Source organism: Primulina tabacum, chromosome 18, assembly GCF_025594145.1.
Source record: "Primulina tabacum isolate GXHZ01 chromosome 18, ASM2559414v2, whole genome shotgun sequence".
NCBI classification, from domain to species: Eukaryota; Viridiplantae; Streptophyta; class Magnoliopsida; order Lamiales; family Gesneriaceae; genus Primulina; species Primulina tabacum.
Genome location: NC_134567.1, coordinates 27,502,490 through 27,523,678, shown reverse-complemented (window position 1 = coordinate 27,523,678; position 21,189 = coordinate 27,502,490). Strand labels below are relative to the sequence as shown.

The window sequence follows — 21,189 nt, the reverse complement described above, 5'->3', positions numbered from 1 at the left end:
AATTAGCAAAAAAAAAAATTAGCTAGACCTTTGGACCGGACCGGACCGGACCGCCTCGTCCCGTCATTTAAAATATGTAGACGCGTCAAAAAAGTAGGTTGAGTCGCAAGTCGCAGCTAAATCCTTCTCACTGACCCGTTTTTACATGTTTAGCTTGAAAGTTCACTTGTCACATTGTTGCTTTATAATTGATTGATATATGTATATCAGTTCTAAAAAAAGTAAGGGTGTGATTTGAATTTCATTATTTATATTCTTTTGTAAATTAAATATCTTTCTCCTTATTCAATTCTTTCATCCAAATGCTGAAAACTTGAATAGAATTCCATGGTAACAATTGCACAAAACTCAGATAAATGAATGCATAGCTCAGCCTTGGTAAATTACCACCAAGAACTTGCATTTCCTCTGCAGATCTCTGTTCTCTAGCATAGTCGCCAGATATACGTGTTGTGTGTAGTATGGTTGCATGTATATAATATTTGTTGGTTTGGTTTAACATGAAATTCTGTAATATTATGAAGTGAAAATGATCAGATTCTTAAATTATGGCTGGTAAAAATTAAAATAGTGTCTATCAAAACCCAAAAGAAAAAAAGAAGAAAATTATGTATCTTATTATAGAGTAAGCTTTGAGTGTAGGAAAAAATAGAAAGAAAAAATGGACTCAGATGGCCGATTTTACACATAAAAGGTAAGATGATTTTCAAAATAAGAACACGATTGTTTTGTATATATGTATACATACACACACGTATAAACATATCTAATATGAGAGAGACGATAAAATCATATATATTTTTTAAAAAAAAATTTAAAAGCACAAAATATTTAATTTAAAGTCAAAAATACACAAAAAAAATATTATGAATATGCGCAACACTTGCTCCCAAAACAATGGTCCACCTAAAAAGAATCATTTATAGGAAAAATACATTAAAAAGTAAACACCTCCGCTGTAGTATGGGGATTTGTCAAATATTCAACCACCAGTCTAACTTGTATCAATGCTATAGCACAAGTGGGGAGCACCAATGTAACAATAAAATGTTCCTAAGAGAGTTGATTCAGCACTTCTTCATTATATTGGCCACATTTTTCCCTATCTCATCTTTTGTTTGCTCACACACAGGTATATCACCAATGTACATGTCGAAAAATGCCCCTGTAACAAGAAATATATCCACACTGTAAAATTTAGGTACTGTTTAGTTCAAGTACTTGTAAGTATTAATATAAATAGTCCTATCATATCACTTGTTTTGTACAAGTATCATTTATCTCGATCAATCAGATTATTAATTATTTATTTCATATCAATCAAATTCGTAATAATTTATCTCACGTCAATCAAATCAATAATATAAAATTACGCTATTATCCTTAATAAATAATATTATTAATATTGTATTAATATTTTCAACAATGACAAAATGGTAATATCATATCATCTCAAATTTAATCAATCAAATCAACTAAATCAAACACTATATTAACTATCATTTTCTATTTATTTTATTATTACAAAATATTACTTTATCTCCATACTATATATCTCATACCATGAACCAAACGGTACCTAACGGTACAGTGGAAAGTAGACATAGTTGAGTTCGACTTACTGCACAAATCTTTGCTTTGGACTGCTCCAATGTGATTGCCTCCAACTGCACAAACAAAAAAGAAAAATAAACATCAAATTGGAAGAACGTTTCTTCTACATTTTAAGGTCTTAATTGCATGCACCAAAAAAACACAGGTGTCCATAAAAGGCTGGGCAAGATTGCCTCTACAAATACAGAAGAACATCGTAGTTCTTATTTGCCTCTTACCTTCAGTAATTATATATCCATCAGCTGTACGCCTGAAATCAATTATTGTTCCCTGAATATTTTGAATGTGATCAGAAGTATATCTCGGAATGGAGCATGAGATAAGAAACTAAAAGATCAAAATTTTGATTCTTACCATGTCTAAGGGAATGTCTTGTGAAAATAATGAACCAAAGGCATCTAAGCAGCGAAAGTCAGCGTTAGGGTTTGTCTAAAACAATCAAAAAAATTGTCAGTTCCAAGAATTTGGGGGAATGCTACAGCGAATAACGGGTAAAAGTCTAACAATACTTACTTTTGTTAATCGACTTCGGAGAGACTTTTCAAAAGCACTAACAACAAAGAATTGGAAAAATGAATCAGAAACATTAGTAGGTTCAAGGTTGTAATTTCAAATGCATATATGTCTTGTTTCATTCTCTTTAAACCTGTGTGGATGCAATCACATGAATTTTGCTCCTTGAGACTTCATAAGAAAGACATTTTTTTAATATAATATTTCTCTATATGCAAATCACTTTATAGCTGATTTTAGATATATGGGGAGAAAATCAGAAAATTGAAAACATAGTAAAGTCTCTCCATTTGATGATGTTTTACAAGCTAATAAAAAGTTATCCCACAACCGTTCCAAATATCGTTATCCTTTAAATGAGAATTCTTTAGCAAGGCGTAACATACTCTTTCACGGCATTGATTTTGATTCCATTGCAACTGACCACAAGTCTAACTGTCATGTTTATATCCTCCCTGCAGCACATGGGCAAAAAATTACGAGAAGTTCCAAGAAACATTCAATTCTCAAACAGTTTGTCACAGGCAGAGGCCCCTCGTCTCCAATCAATTTTTCAAATGTTGGCACAATCATGTTGATAGGACTTGGTTTCTAGAATCAAGTCGTGCTTCGTGTGTGCGGGTGAAAAAATCATAAGATAAAAATGTTATAACAAACCTAAGAAGATCTTGATAAAAATCTCGGCACTTGTTCAACTCGTATTCTGGAATGCAAGCATACTTTGGCCCCAATTTCTCACAAATGTCAAACGGATGAACATCTGTTGGGAGAAGCAAAATGAGCTAGTACCATAGGAATTTGAAGCAATAAAATATTTTATAAGGTAACAAAAGCTGGTGAAGCACTCACAAAAGCCAAATGCATATATATTTAGGGACTTAATGATGATTGTCATGATTCTAGATCCAGTTCCAACAAGGACCTGAAAATTAGGCAGCATTGCCAGCAAGCGTTGATCATAACAGAAATCCAACGGAAAATGTGGAAGAATGACTTAACATAAAATTAGCATACTGCTCTTTACATCTAGTCAGCATTAGGATTTGTGCCTAAAAAATCGTAACGGTAAAAACCAACTTAATTAGCAGAAAACTTTTCCATTTGTTTGTGAATTATCGTGCATTAGAAAAAAGTAAAATTCATATGCTGCTTTACTCAAAGGTTCTCATATTTTTTTTATTCTAACTACTCCATATAGAGGAAAGACTTGGGCCAGTATCAAAGATATGTTAGATCATAGTAACTGATTCACTGCTCTGCACCTCTTGTTAGAGGTCATAGCCAACTACCAAATTAGAAAATAGTAGCCAAGAAAACTGAAACCTTTCGCCAAATTATTTCCATATGATGCACTTACCTCTGGATTGAAATTAGAATCCTGTTCTCCATCCATTCTGCTGGCCAACATGGTGGGGAACTCGATGCCTGTTCTGCGCTCAACTGCATTCTTGGAAAAAGCTGAACTCTGGAAATAAAGATTATTGAAGGGTTCAGATCCTCCATTTTCAATCTCACATGGCTTCTGATCTAAACATGTCTGTGTCTCTATAGAGCTTGTTTCTAGCGGAAAAGCTAGTGCATTTGTAGCGCTGAGAAAAACACAAAATAACCTTGAACTTTAAATGAAAATGTAAAATAAAAATTTAAATAAGAAATGAGCAAACGAAAGAACCAAAATAATTGTTAATAAAGAAGATAAAACAACTGCACCTACACATTCGTGAATGGTGGAACCAACATGGCAGCTAATGAAACCAATGGAAATGACTTAATCCGTTCAGTTTCTCTATAAAATTTCTTCAGAGTAAAACTCGATATCTTTCCGAAAATGGAAGGTTTCCTTCTAGACCTCACCTTACACCAAAATCCCGTTAATTCCCGTCTTACTGAAGAAATATGCTTTACATGTGTACAAGCTTTATGATAGCTGGAATTGGAACCAATATGATCACCCTGTAGTTTGGAATTGCTGGTATTCGACCCAGTTGCAAACCATAACACTAGAGCACCAGAAAACTTTGACATGGAATTAAAAGCCTCTTGAAGAACAACACTTCCATGTAGATAAAGATATCTTGAACTGTCAACCAATGAAGCAATATGAGAGGGCCAATGACACCTTGAACCATGTGGAATAAGGAGATCGGTCGAAAAAATGTCAGATAACCCGCCATCCTGGTCAATGAAGAACAAGAAATTGTTCCTCATATCCAACCACCATTCGATTTTTTACATAATCAAGGAAACCGTGTGAAGACTGTGTCTTTGTATAGTTTAGTTACCCAGAAACAGATTCAAACCTGCTGGATTTCACCCAAGAACTTACAGAATATTCAGTAATTTCAAACAAATAATGTAAAAGTACATTATTCGGTTCAGAAAATAAGAAATGCTGACAACTCACACTAAAAAATCCCAATAACCAAAGAGATTAAAATTTCAAGATCAAATATTGCAACAAAATTAGCACAACTAACCCTGATAGAATTCGTAATACGAGATTATATTGCTATGGTGAAAAAAACAAATCTTCAAACGCCTTTTCAGATTATAAAGAGAACTACAAAATTAAAGGCAGAAAAAAAAATTAATTACTCTCTCGAATTAAAAACATCAAAAAATCAAACTAGACACACAAATTTAAAACAAAACTCTGTCGCATTGGTAAATATTTTTTGAACAATTCACAAATACTTGGAGAACGCAAATCGCCACCAGGAAACATCAACAATGAATCACCAGTTCAACTCATATAAATCTCAATCTTGAACAGACAAATCTTGCAATGGGTTAAGATCAAACATACCAAATCATCGGCCAATAGATCAAACAATATACCGATTAAAGCAAAACGACATAAAAAGCAAAAAAAAAAAAAAAAGGAACAAACATGTGAAAATGGCAAACTACTGAACACGGGAAAGTCCTTTAACACGCTTTCAACAAAGATTTCGAAAGCAAACCAAAAAGTTTCATCGGAGAAAATTGAACATACATTAGGAGGAAAAGCACATGCCCGCAATGGTACGTTCGAAGAAACGGAACGGAAAGCTGTCCGGGTTCATTGTTTATTTAGTCCATGTGATTTCCAAAACACTTCTTTCGACAAGTCGCATTTTCAGTCTAGCCAACAACGTGTTTTTTGCGGGTATTTTAATTATTTATTTGGGCTAAACGTGTCCTGTAGTATGACAGCATAACGGTACCGGAGTTTCGGTCTGGAGACGGTCGGAACAGGTCCAAATTAGGTTTTGACTATGTTCCAGCCCAAGGTAGAACCATTCCGATCCGCTATCCGAACCAGCTGTGGATGGACCGATCGGTTCTAACCAATTTCGAACTTTTTGAAAAAAATAATAATAAACAAAAATAAACCGTAGAAAAATATTATTTTTATTAAGAATTTTAAGTTGAAAAATATATTGTAAAAATGATAAATATAAATGAAAATTTGATATTTACATTAAATAATAGATGTTGATTTTACATGTTATAATGTGTCGTTTTTTGTCTCTTGTTGCATTTTTATTATATTAAATCCTTGTTTCATTCATTTAGTTCATTCTTTATGATATTGAGTCAATCCTCACTCAGTAACGATTATTTTGTAGAAAAACGTGTCCAAAAAGTGAGAAATTTAAGTGATGGACGAAGAAACTGGACGGAGCAGGAGCAGGAGCAGGAGCAGGAGCAGGAGCAGGAGCGGCGATTATTTTTTACCACCTCAGTACGCAATGGCCAATGGCTCTTTTTCTTTCTATGACGATTATTTTTTACCATCCAATGCGACTTGGCCCAACTACTCTTTTCTTTTTTAAATAAAATTCTAACCGATTCCCGTTGTGATTCGATAAGTGAAAAGCTGCCCTAATGCATTTACTAATGAATTCGAGGTGGTTTCGGAACTGATTATGTTGCATCGATTCCGGCTTAATATCGGATACGAACCGATCCATTAAACATGTCTATTACCAGACTACATATTATTTCTATTAGGTCGTAGTTACCAAATAACATTTTATTATTTATCTTTGGGTTACTTAGAATTTTGTTGGACCAATAATATCCATGTTTATGTTTAAAAAATGATACCCATGTTCAGTTGTCTAATTAAGTATGTCAATAAGGTATTTTAAAACACATATAAATTCGTGTGAGGCGATGTAACATATCAATTTTGTTAGATGAATATCCAAGTTGGTCTTATTCATGAAAAATATTATTTTTTTAGTAAAAGTATTGTTTTTCACTTTAAATATGAATCGATTTGACCCGTATAACGTGAATAGATACATGAGACTGTTTCAAAAAAAAAACATACTTAAAAATGTCTTAATGATTACATATATTGAGGAACGATTAACTTTAAGGTAATTAATGTATCAAACAAGGTACATCGAAGAAAGATTTGATTAAAAAGAGCTAAAATTTCAAAAATCTTCGATCGAATGTTGATTTTTGCAAGTTCAATTTTTTTATCTATACGTAACAGACTATTGAAGACTGAATTAAAAATAGATTGTAGAAACAATATCAGTTACTCTACAATCATATCACCAAGATAACACAGTCTTAATATAAATTGTAAGTACCCTGGTCGTTAATCCATCTTTATTTTTTCAATTGATTGATCTAGCCACCGAGGTATTGCTGATTCAGTCCACTGCCTTGAGTAGTTCATACATGGACCTTGCCCTAATGCCCTGTCCTTCCGAGTTGGTTGGCACAACCATGTCGCAGAGCAAACATCAGATTAAATTTCATTCTCTCTACCAGAATTCCTACTCATCTAACAGAGTCGGATCGTTTAATGGAAGACACATTTTCAGGTTGATTTGTCATATGCTTTTTGTTAATAGTTTGCAGTGTTATTCCAATTGTTTATTCAATGCACGTTGAGATAAGCGACGCAATTTCATCCTAACAAATTAAAAAAAAAAAATCAACAAACATTAGACAAATCCTCTTGGGTCAATTGGTATGGGATTTCGAATGGTTGAAAGTAAAAAAAAAAAAAAAAAATCAGATCTTTAAGTTCTCCATCCAAATAATTATTTAACTTGCTAAAGAAGGCAGTTTCGTTCGCTGACTTCCGTATCATATAAATCAAGCATATCCGAAGAGCACAACGATAAAACCAAACTATCGAATTTATTTCAAGAGCTACACAGAAGATGGCGCAAGAGGAAGACGTGAAATCGAGGCTGCAGGAGCTGCAGAAACAGCTTGCCAAGAAGCAGATGTTCGAGGAATCTATTTCCAACATCGGATCTCTCCTTCGACAGCGTTATCCGTCTGCTTCGCCTTCTCTCCAAGAATCGGTCTGCTTCTTTCTTCCCTAAATTCTTTTTTTAAAAAATTAAAGGGTTTTCTCTCGCTTGAGTTTGATGGCTGGTTGATGATAGTTTGACTGGGTTATGCCAATGGTTGTGATCCGTTCGATGGAATTGACTTCATTTGGGCTGTTTTAGATTTTTCGTCTTTTTTTTCCTCCTTGCCCATTTTTGGTTTGGGTTCACCGTTCACATAATCCTTGTTTTTTGTATTGATGATATGATGGGAAAGAATCAGACTGTTTAACACTAGAAGACATCATCTTCGTTTACATGTATGAATTTAGTCTCTGCGTGAGTTTAAATTTATATTTTAGTTAGTTTAATTAGAATTCCTTACTCAGAATGTAATGTTTATTCATACGTTTACAAGAGATTGCATTTGTAGCTTAATAGTTTATTCTTGGGAGCAACAATTCTTGGTGGGGTTGCTTGCCATTTAAAAAGATTGGGGGGATTCATTCAGCATCTGTTATGTCTAAAAACGACATGTGTTTTGATCCTACTATTGGCATCAAAGCCGCAATCTATTCGATTCCATAAGTTTCAAGTTGGTGCAGTTTTAGTTGGGGATTGATTGGAAGTAACAGTTATTCCCACTGAAAAAGTGATAAAAATATAGTTGTTGGAGATGTTGTAAGGTTTAAAAAGGGATTCGAATTACACAATTATCATCGTCAATGTAAGTGTCAAACGTTTAATCCTTCATTTACTGTTGTTTCTGTGTATATTATCCGTTCAGATTCCTTTTCTGGGTGCTGGTAGTTAACATTACTATATTAGTATCCATTTCTCTAGGAATCCACTTGTTTTATTTGCTATTTGCAGTTCTATTCAGTACTCTGCCGAGTTTCAACTATTTTGAAGACGAGATACACGTCCCCTGGATTTTGGAATGCTGGGTTGAGGCTTTTCCAGGAGGCTGAGCAGATGGTCAAGGATACCTCCAAGAAGAAACACTTGCAAAGTTGCATCACTCAGGCACGAGAGCAATTGGGTGAAATACAGAACGTATCTGAAGAATTAAGAGAGACACAAAATAGAATTAATAGAGGTGTAAACATCTCATTTTCCCTAGTATTGATTATTGTAAATGTGTTGTGCTGGGTGTAACTTATAGGACCGAACGTCTGATGATCCTATTAATTGGTTTTCATGGTTTTGATTTCCTTCTGTCTCAAGTTGGAGAAAATTATTCATTGAAATTTGTTGAGTAGGAAAAATCACATAAATGATCTATATGATTGCCACCTATAAAATACAATTATTAAATCATTGAGTTTGATTGGTGCATGATTTAAAATATTTGAGCTGCGTCATTATAAGATTGCCACCTATAAAATACAATTATTGAAACATTGAGTTTGATTGGTGCATGAATTAAAATATTTGAGCTGCATCATTACTGTAGTTTTTGATGGATTGGAAAACCTCGGTTAATTTAATTTTTAATCCTTGATTCAGGTTATCTCTTTGAAGGGCATCTCACTGTCGATCCTGAGCCTCCACAGCCTGATTGGTTAGTGCAGTCGAATTTGCTTACAGCAGCTGCTACCTTGTTTCATGGTGAATCTTCAGTGCAATTGGACAGTGGTAGCACCACGGATGGTGCTGTCAACATATATCAGGAGTTGTTTGATAGGCTGGATAATATTGTCCCAGAGGTATCTTTTGTCGTCTCTTTTGTCTACCAGTATATTTTCCTGATGAAAAATCAGATTTTAAGGAGACATGAGCAAAAGAATCAGATTGTTCATCGTTTTGTTTTTCTTCTGTTTAATAATTATTGCCCATACCAGTTTGGCCCAATTATATATATTTTGTAGTTCCCATTTAGGCTAATCTTTTGTTTCCAATGAGTAAAGGAAAAAAGGCTGTTTTTCGTTATTGTATTCAAATATAAAAACTGCTTCTTCCTTTTCAAGAATAACGTTAAAAATTGAGAATAATAAAGTGGTTTTAAAGAAATAGCTTATGTATCCAAACCGATCCTTCGTTTTTTTAATTGTTGCGACTTAGTGCAGACGAGAATATAACAAATAACACTACACTTTGTCTAGATGGATGATTTGTTGCTTCTTTAGCAATTTCAAGCTAGATTCTTCAAGGCAAAGTGTATAAAATCTGTTACGAACTAAAAATTTTGGCTAAAAATGATGTTCTTTGCTGAACTCATAGCATCTGATATGATCTATCACTATTTTTCTTTTGTTTCAAGATCCTAGACATCGATTCCGGTATCCCTAGAGCCCCACCTGCCAGCAAGGAAGTAGTGGCAAAACTTCCAGTTACTACAGTTACAGAAGAAATCTTGAGTAAAGTTGGTAAAGACGCTGCATGTTCCATTTGCCAAGAAAATATGGTTGTTGAAGATCAGATGCAAGAATTACCCTGCAAACACATGTTCCATCCTCCTTGTCTCAAACCATGGCTGGTACCTTTCCTTGCTTGTTACTCTAATTTATCAGGGCGATGTCTTAGTCGAAGAGCATGTATGAGAGATTGACGCATCTAGTATAATGTATGCATACTGGTGGTACCAGATGAGAGGGCTAAAAGGAGCAGTCACTGCCCTCCTTTCAGACTTTCTTACAAACTATATCTTTTATGTATTATATTTATATATATGTATTAAAATATATCACCCCTTAAATTTTGAGAGTTTGATTTTGCCCCTTCCAACCCAACTAAATAACCGGCTTCTCCACCGTCCAATGTTTTCTGAGTAACGTTTGAGTCTATAGAATGAACAACTTGTCTGTGATGTGTTCAATTCAAGGATATCCAACCTCTAAGAAACTAACTTTTAATTGACTTTGTCGAAACTTTTCGCTTGATGAGATGAACATAATTCAGGGAATTGTCCAATAGCCGGACTTGCAAGAATTGACTTTTAGCTTACTCTTGAAATTTTTTGACGTGATAGGATGTACATAATTCTTGCCCAATATGTCGGCATGAACTGAAGACCGATGATCATGCATACGAAAGTTGGAAGGAGAAAGAGAAAGAAGCTGAAGAAGAGAGGAAAGGCGCTGCAAATGCCATACGTGGAGGTGAATACATGTATGTGTAGAAATTAATCTGTGAGATTTTGTTTCCAATGTTTGAGGTTTATGGGCATACGCATCCATTTGTATTCATCATTATTTCCGTTACATGCTTTCCATCATATTTACTCATTTGAAAAGGATTACATGATTAATGACCGGATTAAAGAAAAGAATTTGATATAAAGAAAAAAAAAAATCTGAAGATCCTAATATAGGCATGCATTTGTTAGTTTTCTTTATAATTCCTGCTAAAAATCGAGCTCGACTATATATTTGTTACAATTTGGTCACAAAGAGTTGGAATTTTTTTGGTACATTTACGATGGATGAAGGCAATAGCTCATTTTCTACATTTAATTTAATAATATTTTTCTTATTTTTTTTATTAATACACTTTTATTAACTTTGTTTTGGAAAAAATGTTCAAATATTTTTTTGAATTAAAATAAGAAGTTTGTTCGTAAATTCTATTTTTATAATAAATTTTTAATTTGAGTAAAATAAAACAAGTCAATCTACATATTTGCAACAGAAAAATTATGTATTTTATCCACATTATATATGTATATATCAAAGTCAGCCTTGGCCCGACAACTGTTTAATGGTAGCTTTTTTTCCCATGTGAAAAGAAGGAATAACAAAAGCTATCTTCTAATCCCACTAAGACCCCCCGTAAAAATCTTTCCCAGTTTTCGCCATCATTGACCATAGCAGTAATAAATAATTAAAATCGATACTTTTAGAATTAATCTTCGTAGGACTGAGTGCTTATCGTTTTATCAAAAGTTATAGCTAGTGGTAATGGTGCAACTCAAATTTTTTAAACCGCACAGCAGCTCAAGCATCACGATTCGATCGCTCTATCAAGCAGGGACAATTATTGCACCCAACAATATGGGAAAACAATCATTTTAAAAATGCAAAATTCATCTCTATTTATATTTTTTCAAAAATATTATTTTTTATTGTAAATATAGACATGATTAACTCGTCACACACGAATGAAAATCAACTAGGCCAGTCGACATGCCCTTCAAACAAACAATCATATCAATTCCATATATTTCAGCCCATCAAATCAAAATCGCGCCCAGGCTGCTTTTCAATAAAGATCGAATTATTATTGCAAAGGAATGAAGAGTATTCAAAATCATTAGCCTTCACGAAATTGAAGTTTAGCCACCACTTTAAATTATTTGACCAACGAATTAAAGAAACAGATTTAAAATCATATCATATAACTCATGAAACGAACGTATTTAACATTATTCTCATATTATTGAGAAAATTTTCAAAAATCGTCACGTAATTGAGTTTACGTATGTCCGTTTTGTCAGATTTACTTTAGTACAATAAATTGGTATATAATCTTATAATCATCTCGATATTGGTATGATAATGGACATCGTCGATTTGAGATTGGAGTTGGATATTATTAATATGTTTGATATATATATATATATATCTGTATATATATATCTGTATATAAACAATATTTTACAATTACAACCAAATGATTTATTTACACTTCATCATTCATTAACAATCCTATCAAAGAATGACAACTTGCGCGTTCCACTAACTGAATGACATGCACAACGTTTTTTTCCGTTCAAGTATCATGAGCAATAAAATATACCTTCATTTAAAATAAAAATAAAAATCTCAAATTTGACATATATATTTATTTTTTTATGATTTTAATATTTTAGATTATTAAATAGAACAGTTCTCTTGTGAGATGATCTCACAAATATTTATCTGTGAGACGGGTCAACCCTATCGATATTTACAATAAAAAGTAATACTCTTAGCATAAAAAATATATTTTTCATAGATGACCCAAATAAGAGATTCGTCTAACAAAATACGATCTGTGAGACCATTTCACACAAGTTTTTGTCTATTAAATATCAGTATTACTCTATTGTTGTTTTATTTTTCGCAATGTTAGTCTTTTTTCATCAAGAGTGTTGCTGATGTGATATTATATGTCAGATCGTATTCACATCTGATAGCAAATTAAGAATGAAATTTGATAACCTAAAAAAAACAATATACATAACCAAAAATATAATTTTCCAAAATATACTTTTCAAACTGATCATAAATTGTCAAAACCATTACTCTTCAAGATAGATCTTCAATTATATTGAATCATATTTAATATAATCATATGTTGGACCCTCCAAGTGAGATGGTATCTTTAATTATTCCCGAGGCCTCAATTGACTTGTATCAACAAACCACATGAGGGAATGTAAAGCCGTCTTAAAGTGAGACAAGAATTTGTTGTACATTTTTATCGATATTTTTTGGAAGAGTCTGTCACACAAAGCTTACATATTATGATTTCTTATTGACATTATTTGACAGTATTGCGTTCAACCCGAATGTTTATTTAGCCGACGCCTACAAATAACGATTACATGTCTCCATATAAAATCTAAATAATGGAGTGTAGTAATAGACGTTAATCAATGTGTGGTTACTTTTTGACCACTTATCTCTTTGCTTCATGCCCCATTAAAGAGGTCAATGAAAAGAACTCAAAAGCTCGGGAATCCAATGTTAACTTGGATTTGCAATCATTTATTTTTATTATCTTTAAATTATCTCAACTTTAAGAATTATATTAGATTGAAAGATCTTCGTGTCATGTTAGGAATGGAGTATTGGCTAGAATTTTTTAAAATGCTTATTAGTGAACATGCAATGTGTAATTTAGTTGCTTTTCTAAAATTAAAAATAAAAATAAAAATCGGGTGTTAAATCTAATCATCAACATAAAAGAAACTACTTTAGGTCCACTATAGCCAAAATAAATACATACCAATGTAATTTGAAATGTGTCATAACCTCTGCTAAGTACAACATGCATGGCATACCATTATTGGCACTTGCACAACAAATTTCACATTTTACATACCAATACAATTTGAAAGATTCACCAACATTAGCAACCCTTGTACATAACATTTCCCATTGACTTAGAATGACCATATTGGTGAATGGTGATACTATGGAAAAGGCTCGGGTCATTTTTCGACTCGGACATAAAGAGAAAACTAAAATGAGTTAAATTTCAATTTTATGCAAAGATTAGAACATGAGTAAAATTTAGACAGGGTACTTTCGCCCGACCAGGGTCCTCTAGAAGGGACATGGTCCTCTCATCCGGACATGGTACTCTCGTCTGATCAGGGTGCTTTATCCCAACCAGGGTCCTCTCATTCGGACAGGGTTCATGTCACCCAACCAGTATGGGTCACCATGCATCATTAACATAATAATCGATGCCCATGCAAGACCCGAACAATATGGGTCGTCATGCTTACTGACAGATGACAGGGCATGGGCAGTTGTCAGAAGACAGTGCATGGACATATGTCTATTAATCAAGAACAATTTACATGCACTGTAATCGAAGTCATTTTCTGCCTTATAAATACCAAGGTTTGATCATTTGAGAAACATTACAATATACTGCATTCAATAAACTATCTCTCTACTTGGTAAACCTTGTACTGGTTTGAAGCGTCGGAGTGGCTACGTCGGAAACCCTTCTAGCGGCCCACTAACATTATCTTGTTGAGTGTGTGCAGATTGTCTGACCCGGACAGACCAGGCCAGAGCACCCGGACAGACCATGCCAGACCACCTGGGGAGACAAGGACAGAGCACCCAGTCAGACCAGACAAGACCACCCGGGAGACCATGCCAGAGCACCGGGACAGACCAGGCCAGCCCACCCAGGGGGCAGACCAGCCAGACCACCCAGGAGATCAGACCAGGTCATATTCATCCCATAATGTAAAAATCATGTCAAAATCTTTACATGGAAAGTAGTATTCTCTATTAGTATAGATTGCCCACCCAAGCTCACCCAATTTACCTAGGCATCATCACATATATATATATTCCATATAATAACTTGAGTTAAACATTTTTCGTGTAAGCATGAAATATACCAAATGGTTGCCCACGAAGCATGTTACGCTCGACCGTGTTTGTCAGGGCATGGACTCTGGGTGATATTATAAGTCCTAGCACACACATACGTATACCTTAAAGACTTAAACTATATATATGATCATGGAGATCTTTACAAACATGATATCGGTGAAGCTATCACTGAAGAGTTTTATTTTCATAATATAATGTTAATTACTCGAAAAAAGTTTTATATGAAGTTAAATTAATATTATAATACCCACCTTGAGAAGTTGGATAAAATTTATATGGAAAATTTTTTTTGGGTGTATATTAGTGAGGAAAATGAAAAAAAAATTACAGGGATGTTTATAAATTAGCACACAATATTAATATAAACCAAATTAAAATTAAACAAGAAATACAAGGCTAGCTTTATCAGGTACTCCAAACATTCTTAAGCTCACAAATGAAATTAAAATGAAAACCTAGGTGACATAATTTTTAAATCATGATAATTAAACTAATTAATGATCCCTAAAATGAACATGACAATAATAAATTAAAAAAAAAAACACGAAAATTAATAATCGCTTGTCGTGAGGCCAAAATCGTGCATGCGCTTCTTTTGTTCTCGATTCTCTCTATTCATTCAACTTTAATAATATGTGGACCTGAAAATTGTATACAATTATAAAATATACAGATCAGAATATATAAAATATAAATGAAATAAAAAAGTTTAATTTAATAATAATAAACTAATTAATTTACCCAAAAAATAGAGAATCAGCTTGATGCATTTAGAACGAAGATGTGCTGCTGCTTTCCTTGGGAGCATTGCACTTGAAGCATTCCATCCTGTTTGCAAAGTTGTGCTCGTTGCAACCCAACCTATACATACATATATATATATATATTATTTATTAAAATATTTTAAAAATTATTTGTTAAGATTAAATAAATATTTTCTGTACAGGTTTAAGTACTAAACATAAAAAGTGTACCTGGTGCATATCCAGTCACCAGATTTCCAACCAGAGCGGCCGCCGCCGCCGCCGCCGCCAAAAGGAAAGTTACGGCGCGGATAGTCTCCATCGAAAGCGGAACCGCCGCCTCCGTAGGCTTCATCCTTGACAGCGCCACACTTGAAGCAGCTGGAGCGGCTGGCGAAGTTGTGGGCTCCGCAGTTGCCAACGGAGCAGTACCAGTCGCCTGGCCTGACGTCGGGTCCCGTGAACGCGTACAAGTTCGTCCCGCCTCTCCCGCCGTAATCACCTCTCTCTCCGGGCCTCGGGTCTCCGCAGCGCTGGCAGGAGTCTCTCCTTTGGAAGTTTAGGTGGTGGCATGATCTGCAGTTCCAATCTCCGGGCCTGTTCATTATTCCTACAATCATATGGTTCAAAAAAAAAATTAATTTCCCTTTTAATTTACGTCATTTCATAATTTGCACGAGTCACATGCACGTAATTTTAGAGTCGAGAATTTGATCTGTCTAGTAATCAAAATTGAATACACGTTACTCCCAAAAAATCCCAAGTGTAAAATTATATATATTTATATGAATATGCTGTCAAGGAAAAAATAATTATTTTATTTTTATCATTGATTATTCATTCGACTTAAACTAATTTATTGAATAAGAAGTAAATCACCATTATAACCCAAATGTGGAATTTGGATTTTAAGCAACTTTAAGGAAGAATTGGAGCAATTATTTCATTGAATTAAAAACATTTCACATTCAAAAGAAAAAAAAATCAAGTAACTCTGACAAATTCTCACGATGCTCTCTCACAAGTATGCCTTTTTGTGCAATATCTCAAAACTGCATGGCCAAAGCGTGTATGGCTTCCCATGCACCGACGTTCATATATATATATATATAAGTGTCTGTGTGTGTTGTGTGTGTGTGTGTTGTGTGTCTGTGAATAATTTACTTACCCTAAGATATATATATATACACAGAGAGAGAGAGAGACAGAGATGTGTGTGTGAACAATTTACTTACCTTGAGAAATGAAAGGGACAAAATCTGCAGGCAAATGTTGTGCAAGCTGAAAACAAGTTGTAGTAGGAAATGTTGGCGTCGAGTGAGGTTGTTTATATAGTGATTAATAAAGATGGGTTCGAAAATCGAGGGAGGTGGGTGGGTTCTTTTTCCTAAGCTAAATATATTCTCCTGTCCTGACTCGCCTCCATTGTTGAACAGTGGGAATCACATAAAAATACTAAATTAAAGTGAAAAAACAGTGGCCTTGTAAGTAAGATTGGATACAAAAAAGGAACACCAAATTCTAATCTTTTTTTTTTTTTAACAAATTGGATTCTAAAGAGAGGAAATATTGTGAGATTTAATAAAGTTGTTGCAGCCAACTTTGCTTTTAAGGGAATTTTTTTTTTGGAGTTGCGAAGTGCATGAACACTGTGGAAATTGCATTCAAAGAGTGTCCTTTTATTGGTTTCTGGGGTAGTGCTTGGCATTGATAAAGATTTAGAGTACGAATGGCAATCATTTTGCTCAGTTTTGATGTATAGTTATTTGAATTTTTTGTAAGGATTTTTTTGTTTTTGAATTTTATATGTATTTCAATATTGATTTGCTTAATTACCATTTAAGCAATCTTAATCCCTCTATTGATAAAATTTGTCCAAGCAATTGTGTTTTGAGTCTGGTTTGGAAAAATGTGGTCGTGGACAAATTCCCATCTATTTACCTGATTTTTCCTATACCATCAGCAATTTTTATAGTAATCTCATCAACATTATATCATGTGAGTATCACACACACACACATATATATATAAACAGAGTTTTTACCTAAGTTCCCGTCAAAATTACATTTCTAAAAACAAATATGTATAATGAATATCGAAATAAATACACTCGCAATAAATGATAATTTCAATTGTTGTTTGCATTGATTTTATCAATTTTTTTATTAATTTAAATTTGAATTTAATTCATATTTATATCAATTCAAATGTAGATTATGAATTATATTTTTTATTTTTTTTATTCAAATTAAAACTAAATTCCATTGAAAACACTTTAAATTTTTGCAATAATTGTACCAATTCATTTTAAAAAATGGGTGAAATGTTCAGTATCGCTCGTGAGATAAATCATTCAAAAATACATTTGACTCTTAAACTCTGATTAGTTTGTTGATATTATCTACCTGTATTGAAACAACAAAGATTTTAGTTTAAAATGCATTTTCCATTATCAAGAGGCTATTTTTTTATATGAGTATTATTTATATATTTTTTATTTTATATGGTTAACACATATATGAAATAATTAATCGTCCAGTCATGGAAAGAGTGAATCACATTCTCAAATAATGTCATATATCTATATCTATCTATATATAAACATAGTTTTTATCATATTTGAAAAGTTTCCGCAAAAAAATAATACGCTATATTTTGTATCTTAATAAAAATTTAATATAAATATTTATAACTTGTTTTCAAAAATAATTTGAGTGTTATCTCAAATGACATAAATACTTTGATATAATAACTTTTTTCTAATAATATTTAAAATTTAAATATGTTCATTATATTATATCAATAGTTTTAAATAATTATTCAAACACAAATACTTACTAATTTTAATCATTAATTACATAAAATAACACTTCGTGCATCGCACGGATGAAATACTAATTTTAATAAAAATCGACATCACATATTAATGATCATATTATGAAAAGAAACAGTCCAAATGTAGTACAGAAAAAAGTTTATTAATCCAATCGATAAGTGACGTTACATGATAGAGATGAAGACGAAATCGATCTCCCAAATGAAAACATCCTATTACACAATTTATATAAGTGATCATAAACCTCGAACATCTTAATTCGGATCAAATTAATTAGAAAAATCCCTAAATTGTGGGGAAAAAAACAAATTGTAAAATTCTTGAGTCCCCCATATACATGCATGTACACATTCAAAGTTGGCAAGAATTCAAAGCCGATGTTGAGTCATGATTGGATAAGTAAGAACAAGTCTTCCCATTTTTGGCAGACAGATTGAATATTCCATGGATTATAAAATCTTTTCAAAGTGAGCCCACTTGTTATTATTACCTTTAAAAATTATACTTAGGTGGGGTGGGGGGGGGGGGGGGGGGGTGGTGATACATTTTAAGTCGTAGTATCCCACATATACATATATACCCTACGTACCCCTCCACCAGTCACTATATGATTGCAAAAATCGTGGTTTCTTTTGAATATTCATGTTTTGTCCTTCCAGTTTGAACATTGTACTGTAATAAGTCAAATGTTTATATTCTTGTTTGAGGGGAATCTCATGAATTCTCTCATGAATTCTCCATATTTGATATAGTCTATCTGTTTTAGAGGCAAAAATATGATATTCGGTTGCTAATATCTGAGTTTTTTGTCGTGAAAAGTATGTCTACGAATTTTGGAATATATATATTATGGTGTTGGTTGATTCGAATTAGCTTAAATTATAATTTTTAACTTGAACTAGTAATTAATTAAGAACAGATATCCTAAGACTGATCCATGAATGTGTAGAAATGAAACTACCGAAGCATATTGAAATCTTGAAATTGAAAAAATTAAAACTGTCATTTAAATAAAGGCAGTTGGTTTATATGGTCACCATGAGATTGAAGTTAGTTCATAGATATTCGAATTTATATTTTAAAAATTAGGAAGTATTCGCAACAATTTCTGCAGCAGTGTGGACTGTGTTTGATAAATAAATTATTCAAATACTAATTTTTTTTATAAAAAAAAACCAAAATCACTTATGTAGAAGTAGAATCGCTATCCTATCAACTTCCAAATTTTAATTAAATTTATCATCGGCCAACACAAAATCTAAGTTTAAAAATTTTCTAATTCAAACGATACAAGAAGAATTGAATTAAATTAATCCACTAACATATATTTTCAATCATTATATATTTATGTATGTATATATGTATAATAATTAATATTGGCCTGCACTCGTGGGTGTCAGTCTTGTATCCTGAATTACATGACCGGGAACTCCCAAGAACGATATGCTCAGTTCGAATTCTCTATGTTTTTTTTTTATATAAATAAAATATTATTATATATATATTTATTATTATATTATAATAAAGGAGATTACTTAGTTCACAATTTAAGGCCAGACGATTCAAAAATAAAAGAAAGTGAAAATGGTGGAGTTTCGATAAAGAAGTGAGTCTTCGAGGTTCAATTTGACCATCTTTTCTTTAATAATGAAATATCTTTTCTTTTTTTTCCAATCTACACTGCCATGGCTTTTTTGCTGTCACGTTTTCTTTTCCCCCCCTACCCATCTTTTTATTTCATACCCCCTTTTGAATCAATCTACATTCCACCACGATTTTCATCAAGCCGTGCATGGAACAAATTTACAATCATTAATTTTTTTTTATTTTAAAAAAATATACATATAAAGCCATTAACTCGAGAAAACATGACAGCAATATACATATATACCCCTTTCACCCCAGCTGGGATATCTGCATACACAGCTGGGGAGAGTACAAATATAAATATGCAAGCAGAAATCGACTTATCTAAAAAAAATCCAAGTTACTAGACAAACTGCTTGTATCACGAACCAGTTCAAGTACAAGCGTGAGTGTCCGAGTACAAGGTCGACATCCTAGGCATCACATATCAGACATTATGCCCGACGGATGAGAATAAACCTCGAATTTCAGCCAACACTTGCAATTTCACTCGAGAAATCCATTACCAATTTATTACAGGAAAAAAAATCTACCCGAGACATCAACTGACAATTGGTGGCTACGATCGGTATATGTGTGACATTGGAGTTGAAGAAGAAATCAAGAAGATGAAGATTTACAAGTAAAATTAAACACATAATTATTCTAAGTTCAATAGGCCATTGCCTTTGTTCGAGACAAGTCTGACCGTATAAGAGGATGTCGGGGAGATGACCTTGTTCGCTAGAAGATTCGAGAAGTGTCCATGAAATCAAAATAACATAATATAAAGACAAAAATTTGTGTGAGACGGTCTTACATGTCGTATTTTGTGATACGGATTTCTTATTTGGGTTATCCATGAAAAAATATTACCTTTTTATGCTAAGAGTATTATTTTTTATTGTGAATATCGATAGGATTGATCCGTCTCACAGATAAAGACTCGTGAGATCGTCTCACAAGAGATATACTCAACTATAAAATAAAAAATAGAGTTTCCCTTAATTCTTATGAAATAAGTCATTATCCACATTTAACCGAATTGTCGGCAATTCCAACTGTCGTACACGTCCAGTGTTTAGAAATTTTCATGGTCTTACAAATTAAATCTAAATTCTATTAAAAAGATAATTGGATAAATAATTATATATATTCGTGAATTATAATTTAAAAATAAATCTCATCGTACCTGTAAATGTTTATTATTACTATAAATTATGCCCACAATTTTATCGGGCAGTGGAAAAGAGAACTGCGAAAAAGCGAAAAAAAAAGTAGTACTGATTCGATTCTCTTCGGGAAACGCATCCATGCAAGACGATTACCACCTTCTTTCATTTAAATACGTACCAGGATTATTATTATTTGTTTTAAAATATTATGAATGTCATTATTAAATTTTCGATGGATGGATGGCACAAAATCGTGATCATATCAATTACTTATAATGTTATAGCTATTATTTATAAAGATGACAATAAATTGGATCTAACGAGTCTAAA

The 21,189-nt window shown here is 32.9% G+C and overlaps 3 protein-coding genes and 1 long non-coding RNA gene across 5 annotated transcripts; 2 read left to right on the top strand and 2 right to left on the bottom strand.

Moving 5' to 3' along the window:
* Positions 1 to 827: 827 nt before the first annotated feature.
* On the bottom strand, positions 828 to 5,272 carry LOC142532194 (fatty-acid-binding protein 2-like). 2 transcript variants are annotated; one of them, XM_075638474.1, is made up of 11 exons: positions 5,123 to 5,272; positions 3,842 to 4,427; positions 3,485 to 3,716; positions 2,977 to 3,049; positions 2,785 to 2,887; positions 2,514 to 2,582; positions 2,128 to 2,164; positions 1,969 to 2,043; positions 1,833 to 1,884; positions 1,623 to 1,667; positions 828 to 1,165 (listed from the first exon to the last, which is right to left on the bottom strand). In XM_075638474.1, the coding sequence occupies exons 2-11, from the start codon at positions 4,333 to 4,335 to the stop codon at positions 1,068 to 1,070; spliced, it is 1,278 nt and encodes a 425-aa protein (XP_075494589.1). In that variant the 5' UTR covers positions 4,336 to 4,427; positions 5,123 to 5,272; the 3' UTR covers positions 828 to 1,067. The 2 variants fall into 2 exon arrangements, with proteins under 2 accessions (XP_075494589.1, XP_075494590.1); XM_075638475.1 differs by having other exon boundaries at positions 3,842 to 4,430; positions 5,123 to 5,207.
* Positions 5,273 to 7,151: 1,879 nt separating this feature from the next.
* Positions 7,152 to 10,618, top strand: LOC142533484 (E3 ubiquitin-protein ligase AIP2-like). The gene is made up of 5 exons (XM_075640287.1): positions 7,152 to 7,448; positions 8,289 to 8,514; positions 8,925 to 9,124; positions 9,679 to 9,894; positions 10,387 to 10,618. Exons 1-5 carry the CDS (start codon positions 7,302 to 7,304, stop codon positions 10,534 to 10,536), a joined length of 939 nt encoding a protein of 312 aa, XP_075496402.1. The 5' UTR covers positions 7,152 to 7,301; the 3' UTR covers positions 10,537 to 10,618.
* A 4,196-nt stretch (positions 10,619 to 14,814) lies between these two features.
* Positions 14,815 to 16,615, bottom strand: LOC142532919 (RNA-binding protein involved in heterochromatin assembly dri1-like). The gene is made up of 4 exons (XM_075639468.1): positions 16,458 to 16,615; positions 15,454 to 15,832; positions 15,221 to 15,340; positions 14,815 to 15,120 (listed from the first exon to the last, which is right to left on the bottom strand). Exons 2-3 carry the CDS (start codon positions 15,825 to 15,827, stop codon positions 15,250 to 15,252), a joined length of 465 nt encoding a protein of 154 aa, XP_075495583.1. The 5' UTR covers positions 15,828 to 15,832; positions 16,458 to 16,615; the 3' UTR covers positions 14,815 to 15,120; positions 15,221 to 15,249.
* LOC142532920 (uncharacterized) lies at positions 15,839 to 16,759 on the top strand. Its single transcript, XR_012816637.1, has 2 exons — positions 15,839 to 16,347; positions 16,425 to 16,759. It is a non-coding gene; the product is annotated as an uncharacterized LOC142532920 (long non-coding RNA).
* Positions 16,760 to 21,189: the final 4,430 nt, after the last annotated feature.

Excerpts from the sequence above, each read along its gene's own strand:
- LOC142532194 (XM_075638474.1), bottom strand. The coding sequence starts at position 4,335 with ATGAGGAACAATTTCTTGTTCTTCATTGACCAGGATGGCGGGTTATCT. Across the intron at positions 2,888-2,976 it reads TATATATGCATTTGGCTTTT|ATGTTCATCCGTTTGACATT; the intron begins GTGAGTGCTTCA and ends TTCTCCCAACAG. Across the intron at positions 1,885-1,968 it reads AAGACATTCCCTTAGACATG|GGAACAATAATTGATTTCAG; the intron begins GTAAGAATCAAA and ends CAAAATATTCAG.
- LOC142533484 (XM_075640287.1), top strand. The coding sequence starts at position 7,302 with ATGGCGCAAGAGGAAGACGTGAAATCGAGGCTGCAGGAGCTGCAGAAA. Across the intron at positions 8,515-8,924 it reads ACAAAATAGAATTAATAGAG|GTTATCTCTTTGAAGGGCAT; the intron begins GTGTAAACATCT and ends TCCTTGATTCAG. Across the intron at positions 9,125-9,678 it reads TGGATAATATTGTCCCAGAG|ATCCTAGACATCGATTCCGG; the intron begins GTATCTTTTGTC and ends TTTTGTTTCAAG.
- LOC142532919 (XM_075639468.1), bottom strand. The coding sequence starts at position 15,827 with ATGAACAGGCCCGGAGATTGGAACTGCAGATCATGCCACCACCTAAAC. Across the intron at positions 15,341-15,453 it reads GGTGACTGGATATGCACCAG|GTTGGGTTGCAACGAGCACA; the intron begins GTACACTTTTTA and ends ATGTATGTATAG.